This window comes from Pteropus vampyrus, unplaced genomic scaffold, assembly GCF_000151845.1.
Source record: "Pteropus vampyrus isolate Shadow unplaced genomic scaffold, Pvam_2.0 Scaffold23, whole genome shotgun sequence".
Taxonomy (NCBI): Eukaryota; Metazoa; Chordata; class Mammalia; order Chiroptera; family Pteropodidae; genus Pteropus; species Pteropus vampyrus.
The window spans coordinates 9,270,767-9,278,555 of NW_011888804.1; the positions used below are offsets into that span (position 1 = coordinate 9,270,767).

Below are 7,789 nucleotides of genomic sequence, written 5' to 3' on the forward strand. Positions count from 1 at the left end.
TTTCCATAGGTCGTTGAGAACATCATTTATTAGCTATGTGACTGTGGGTAAATGGCTTAAGCTTTTTAAGCCTGTTTCCTTGTCTTTAAATGAGTTATTGTGAGGATTAAGTGTGATAATCCATATAAAGTGTACGACATAGTGCCTGTTAACGTTAAGCACTGAATAATAACTATTATTAATGAAATGAATTATTAACAATGGCTTATATTAATAAATGGCTTATTAACAATGAAATGAAGTATTGTGTGAGGAAGTGCTGTAAAGTATATTAGATGCAAGGTGTTGCCATTATTGTCACCATTGTTATTAGGAGATAGAATAAAAGCCATAAATAAATTGATACTAATACTAGCAGAAGAACTATAAATTAAACGAGTCAATTCCACAGGTATTCCGATGTTTGGATGGGTTATTCGTGTATATTATTATACAGTACACACTTTTAGCGTACTAAAACTAAAACCTGGACTACAAGTCCCATCATTCTGTACGCCCTCGCAAACACTGAAAAAAAAAAAAAAAAAACCAACTCTGGACCTGGACGAGGGCCGAAACCACACTTCCCAGAGTGCCTCACTTCCACATCTCCACTATATATATAGTCCATCCGGGTTCTTCGAGATGCTGTTTGGCGACTCGTCGCCATTCCCGGAGCAGCTCGGCCTCGGCCCAGAGGCGAGTGTCGGTCGCTGTGTCGGAGACCCCGGTCCCCGACACCAAGACAGCCAGCCCTCTCTCCTGCCCCGCGGCGGGAGAGCGTGTCCGGCCGGCCGGCGGGGCTCGCGCACCCTCTCTCGCCTCCCCTTCCCCCGCAGCCTCCGCCCCGCCAGGCCCGGCCCGGACCTCCGAGCCCCGGCCTCCTCCTCCTCTTCGGTCACCGCCGCCACCGGGCTCGACAGCCCCACCCGCCGCTTCTCCTCCCAGTTTGAGAAGCCAAGTAAGGAAACAGGGAAAAATGTCGCCATGAAGGCCGAGAACCGCTGCCGCCGCCGACCCCCGCCGGCCCCGAACGCCATGAGCCTGGGTCCCTGCCGCGCCCGCTCCGCTCCGACCGCCGCCGCCGCCGAGGCCCCCGTTGATGCCGCAGAGCTCCCCCAACGCCGCCGCCTCCGCCTCCGACATGGACAAGAACAGCGGCTCCAGCAGCTCCTCCGCCTCTTCGGGCAGCAGCAAAGGGCAACAGCCGCCCCGCTCCGCGTCAGCGGGGCCGGCCGGCGAGTCTAAACCCAAGAGCGGTAAGGGCGGGCTCCCCTTGCGGTGGGCGGGGGGCGACTGCCCCTGAGGCTGGGGCGGATCCTCGCTCTGGTGTCTGCTGGGTCACACCAGCGACGAGCTCTGTTTTCTCCTGTGGTTCCATCTACCTTTCTCCTATTTTCCATGGTCCCATTACTTAAAATGAACATTTAATGAGCCCTGTACTGCATGGTAAATCCTTGCATTAATCCTCGAAACAGTTCGTGAAGTAGGTGCTATTCTTATCCCCATTTTGCGCGTGAGAAAATTGAGGTTCAGAAAAAGAGCAGGTGGCCTAGCTACTATGTGCCTCACAGCAGGCCTTAAGACCTGGTTTGTCTGATTCATCAGTCTTAGCTCCGAAAACCACTAAGTCGTTCTGCCCTTTAATGTTTATTTAGCATTGAATAGTATTCAAGTTTAAACTGGAGGGTGGGGCCCAAGGACTTTTCAAACTCGAATCTCATATTTAATAACCTGGCCCCAGAGCCATCCCTCTGTTGAAGAGGACTGACTCGTCTTTGGACGGCTTTGTTCAGCGTGGAGTAATGTTTAAGAGCACAGGCTCTGGATTCAGTCTTTTTAGATTTGCCAGACCTTGAGCGAGTGTCTGAATTTCTTTACCTGTAAAGGTGGAGATAATGAGAATTAAACTAATTTAGAAAACAAGTGAACCTGAGGGCTTAGGAGAGTACCTGACACCTACTATGCACTTAATACACGTCATGCCTATTTCTTGATGTTAGGTTCCGATAGTGTTTTTTTACAGGGAAGATTTTGTTATTTAGTTTAATATTGAGTCAAGCCTCTCAATATTGAATTGTGACCATCATGAATATAATAGTTACCATTCATTGAGGGCTTCTTATGAATACTTCAGTCACTAACCTGGCCAGCAAGGTGGAATTGTTCATCTAGAGAAGGAAAAAAGTTGAGAGGCCAGGAGTTTAGAAGTTGGCAGAATCTGGAGTTGTAATCTCTGCTCTTTTGTATTGTGATTATATTAGCAGTGGTGGGAAGATGTTTTCAGTGGGAGTGGGGAAGTGTGTCAGAGAGGGGAACATTTGGAGTCCCCAAATGTGGAGGTCCAGTTGTTTAAAATTTTTTAAGATTAAAAAACTGTAAGGCTGACTTGAGTTCAGAGTTTGCTGTATCTTTGCTGGATACAGCAAAGTTTGTTTACTTGGTGTGCCAAGTAAACAAGGGCTTCTAGAGATTGCTTATGGAACTCAGGTGTCTCAATAATAAATGAATGCTTTAAATATCTAGGCAAGGATTAGTGTGGACTCTCAGGCTATGTCAGGCAGTGTTATGTAGACTAATTTTGGGGTTTTGCACATGTTGGGTTCATTCTGACTAAAGTGATTTCTGTTTTGTTTGTTGTTTTTTTAATGGTTAAATACTATAAAGCACTCCTAAAACACTTCCCTTTTTAATTGAAAACTTCAGAGGAAGAAAATAAAAACTCATGTGAAAGACTTTTGCTAGGTTCTATGAAATACACAGAAGTGCCCTCTGGTATTATTAGTTTTTGTTTAATGTATTTGTTAGAAAGTTTGACCATGTTTGCCATTGCCGGTGTCTACTTTTCTGACTACTGCTATGTATTTTCCCTTAGCAAAAAGGAAGGTTTCTAGCAAAGTACAGAGTTCTTCATCCTCAATCCATTGCATTGAGGAACAAATTCAAAGGTCATGTAGGAAGAAATTAAAAATTGAAACTCTGGATACTGGCTAATTTTTAAGGTTGAAATGAAAGGTTGCATATGCTGCCTTTGGAACATTAGGGACCACTGCTGTCACAGGAGATACCATTCAGGGCCTCTTAAAAAGTAACTTCTAGATGGTTGCTCTAACAAAAGGGTAGACTCAAATTCAGCATAATTTCGTAAAAAGATGTCTGTAATTTCAAAAGCTGGCTGAACACTTGCTGTACTTGATTCTGCTAGAAATTGTTGAAAGGACCTCTTGAGTTTCAGAGTACTGAGTGGAAGGAAGAACAGGAAGAGTAAGGTGAAAAGACATAACTTGCCCTTCTTTTGTCAAAGTAATAAGAGTTTTTCAGTTTCTAAATATTTGATGCCTTTTTCTTTCTCCTTTCCCTCCCTCCTGTGAGGAAAGAACCTCTGGTTTCTATTCTCTAAATCATGTATGTCATAAATAGTTACTTGCTTCCTAGCTACATGATTAATATACTTGAATCTTTCTTGCATCTGGCTTAAGTTTGTCCTTTATGCACACAGGAAATAGGTAAATTTGGCTACTGGGATTTATTTGATCTTTCCGGCCAGAATAGCATGGCGCAGTTTCTTTGCCTGGGCTAATTGCTTCCAACATTCACATAACATTCCTTTTCTTGGATATATTCCCACAGCTTTGTTTTGATAGGGTTAAGGTGTACTTCTAAGAGTGTTAAACAATGACTATCCCAGGAATATAGTCCAGAGGAGAGAGGTGGGTTAGAGTTTGGGGAGAGTCTTTTAGAAAGAGCAAAGGAAGTAAAAAAAGGCAAGAGAGCGGCTAGGCAGTTTATGGGTAAACAGTGGACCCTGGCCCAGAACTGGGCTCTTGCCCTATCTCCCTGGGCAGAGGATAGTACTTCCATGGAGGTTAAGAGAAGGTCAGGTATTATGAAGCAGTTATTTTGAGTTTGGTGATATGAAGCACTGTCCTGACACTCTTCCTCTTGTTCTGGTACCAGAGCCAGGTTACTAGTGGTAATCTGCCTTGAAGAATGCCTCTGGAAAAAAGAAAAGAAATAAAAAGAATGCCTCTGAGCTGTAAGTGGACCGACCTGGAGGTTTGATGGCTTTGAAAGTTGAGGTGACTTGAAGCCTTCAATAAAAACCACTTGGAGAAGTTAGAAGAATTCTGGGCCTGTTGGCTGGAGTCTTTGGTATATATGGCTTTGTTGGAAGTCTAGTGAGTGCTCTTGACCAGAATGAATTAGATTTATTAATAATAGGCTTTCAAAAAATAGCAATAACTATGCGCCAAGCACTGTGGTAGGCTTTTACGGAAGTTTCTCTTAATTCTCATGACCCTGTAAGGAGGGAGGATAGACCTGTTTTACAGACAAGAAAACCAAGGCTTTAGAGGGAATAGGGTCATTTACAAGTGAATTCTTAAATACTAGGCAATATTTATAAGTACATTTTGTATAAATCCACTTAGGAGGTAACTCACTGGCGGTAACATCATTTCTGATACCACCTCTCTCTTCCTTTTATTCAGAATTACTAATTTCACCTGGATTCAATTTGTTGTCAGTTGATTCTGTAGTAATGTCGTATATTACCCTTCTGGAGGTGTTTGTCAACCACTCTGGATGATGGGTAAGCAACTTGCTTGTGATTCAGCATGAATCAGCAACAGAAACTTCTTGGCTGATGTTCTGACCTCTAGGCTGTGCCACTTGTCAGCACTAGAGTTAGAAATGTTGATGCCAAATTATTTAGCTGGAAAATTTATGGCCTTTAATTTGGTAATGGAGGCAAGAGACTGGGATATGCTTACTGTTATATGGTAGAGACCTTTCTACTAGGGAAATGTGAAATAACAGACTCTCTGGATTAAGTTTTCAGTTCTTGTTGATCTTGGGATCCCGAGTTCTGGATTTGAGCTATTTAATGGTCTTGTCCTTTTTGGAATATGTCTTGAAAGTAGTTCTTGGCAGTTAGTTGTTCTCAGCTCTGGCTGTGCATTAGAGTCTCCTGAGGACCTTTTTTTAAAAATAGGGATGTGTGCGGTCCTTCCCTAGTGATTCTTTTAGATTCTTTAGGTCTGGGATAGGCCCTTGGGCCTTGACATCCATAGTGTGCAGCCAGGATTGAGAACCACCACTTTGAAATTTAAAATTTTCAACAGAGAATGTTTTTCTCAGGAACTTACTTTGACTTTTTTTTGTCTACTTTCCAAAGTCTAAAGCAGATTATTTCCTTGCTATCTCTCATAGGAGGACAAATTCTTCCCTTAACTTACTTACATGTATATCCTGGCAAGTTGTCTATCAAATGTTTCAAAAACAATACTCTAAATTTTATCCCTGGGTTCCCAGACCTGACCATACCTTCAATCTTTAGCTGCCTGTTGCTTGAGTCTAGAGATAAGAGCCAACCTCTTACTCTAGATGTCCGACTTCATACTTTTAGGTAAGTGGAAAACAAGATGAAGGAGTCGATTTTCACAACTGAAATCATAAATCCATATATGGTCAGTTGTTGTAATTTGTTTTAGAAATAGCAATTCTCTTGTCCATCAAGTTGTTTTGTAAGCATTATGAAACTGTTTCCTTGCCAGTGTGGTAATAAGTGGCTACATGAAAACAATCCTTCTACTGAGTGCCAGTTTACCTTCTTCAGCTCTACAAGTGTGGAATCTGGCTTAATTTAAATCTATGCAAACTAATCTATGCTTGTCTTGAAAGCAACGGGGTCAGTGCAGGATCATCTGAAACAGTCTTGGGTAATGAGGTTAGGGGAAAACGTGGTTTCCTGTGTTTGCCTGTCCTCTTCAGAAGACCTCATTTGTCCTCATGGTAAAGTTAGCTGGAGTTCTGTATCCTTCTGAATTTTCTATTTATTTGAAATCTTATAAATGAATTCCGTGGGTTGAGAGCAAGGCAAAATATGAGATCTGAAGCTTCATTTTCTAATTGTTACTCTGCCATGTTTGACAGTAACTGTTGCTAACTGAAGTAGTATTCTAACTGCAGATTAAATTCTGGTAACTTTTCCTAACTGGGATTTAAAGGTAACTGGTAGGAGTGCTCCTAGCTTGGCAATGTTTCTGTGACCCATCTATTCTGTGTTTACATTGCTACTGTCACCTTTGACTATTAGCTTGTCTCCCAGGTCATCATTTGGTCAGGTTTGGAGAGGATGGCAAACCACTCATTTAGCCCCTGTTGACAAATCAGGTGCACGGTGATTGCTGTCAAAATATGAACTCTGATTTATCAGCTTACATTTCCTTTTCTCTGAAGATAGGCTTCATCTTGAATTTATTTAGTCTGCTGTAAAATAAGCTGATCATTCTGCTTGTCTAGAAATAATTTCTTATAGGTACTTATAGTTTTAAAAATTACTGAAATAATAAGTATACTGAAGTCAGAATCTTAGGATGAGGACTGAGCACAGGAATCCCTTGAAAGCTCATCCGGGTGATTCCTATGAACTGGTAAAAGTAGATAACTCTATTTCCCAGAGGTAACAGTCATAGATAGCCTGCTCTGATGCCTTTTCAGACATGTTTCTATTTATGTATTTTTAACATAAACAGGATTAAGCTATATATTTTGGGGGAAAATTTTGGTAGTTTCCGAGGCTTATGGAATCCTCTTGACTTTGTAAACCACCACTCCCTTGAAGTTTGAGGGTAAGCCTAATGAATTTCTTCATTAAAAGTCCCCCAACTTCCTTTCTGAGTTTTTTGCTTTTAAAGCCATTAAATTAGTATGCAGACTTGATTTGGTCAGATTTCCATGTTGGAATAAGATAACATGGAATGAGCAAAGGGACAAGAATGGTAAATTAGTCTTTTTTCGTAGAGACTAATTTGGGCACCTCTTTCACCTTTAGTTATTTAGCTGTGTATGGTTTTCAGGTTTTATTTTGCCCCCCTCTGCTTTTTTTCTTTCTTTTTTTTAAAGTTGGTAAACCTTGGCACATGTTAATTATGTCTGGTCAGGGTTCTTTGTTCAGTTTGGGACAAAATAATCTATGCAGTTCAGCTCCCCAGCAGGAAAAAAATGGGGCAAAGAATACAAACAAGCTCTTTACACAAAAAACAAATGGTCAACAGACTGAAAAGTGCTTGTTCCTAGTCATCAGATAAATTCAAATTTAAAACAAATTATTTTTGACCTTTCAATTTAACAAAGTTTATTCAACTCGGTATTATCAAGAATGTAGTGAATTAGACTCTTATAGAGTTGTTAGAATATAAATAAATTGGTATTATGGTTCTAGAAAGCAACTTGAGGATGTATAAAAGGCTTTAATGATTATACTTGATTTGCTAATTCTACTTGGAAAATTTGACATAATCTTAGAGGCCACTGTATAAAGAGTCTTCCAATACTGTTATATTAAACTGGCAAAAAAAAAAATTAGAAGCCACCTAAATGTACAGCGATATAGGATTGGTTATATTATTCTGTAAGTGTATGGTAGGCAACAACTCAGCCTTTAGTGTGTGCTTTTGAAGACTACGGATGCATGAAAATGCTCATGGAGTAATAGGTAGAAGACAGTATATCTTGTATGCCTGTCATTTTGTGGAAGGTGTGTGGCATGTGGCTAAAATGGAGAGTAAAAGGAAATTAAACACTGTTTATAGGTTGGTATTTTCTTGGTACTGGCAAATGTAAATTATTCAGGGTTTCAAAATCGAACATATATTTTTCCCTCCCCGGATTTATTGAATTATAATAGACAATCGCTTGTATTTACATTGTACAATTCAATGTTTTTTTCGATTATAGTTGGCATACAGTAATATATTAGTTTTAGTTATACAGCATAGTGATTAGAAATCTATATAACTCACAAAGT

At 40.6% G+C, this 7,789-nt stretch overlaps 1 protein-coding gene across 2 annotated transcripts in view; it reads left to right on the top strand.

Moving 5' to 3' along the window:
* Nucleotides 1–604: 604 nt before the first annotated feature.
* The window catches only part of RNF10 (ring finger protein 10), a 28,829-nt gene continuing 21,644 nt past the window's right edge, over nucleotides 605–7,789 (top strand). Inside the window, exon 1 of one of the 2 annotated variants that reach the window (XM_011355881.2) lies at nucleotides 605–1,238. In XM_011355881.2, the coding sequence (XP_011354183.1) occupies nucleotides 1,082–1,238 (157 nt within the window). In that variant the 5' untranslated portion in view covers nucleotides 605–1,081. The remainder of the gene's footprint in view (nucleotides 1,239–7,789) is intronic. The other variant, XM_011355880.2, reaches the window with a different exon arrangement.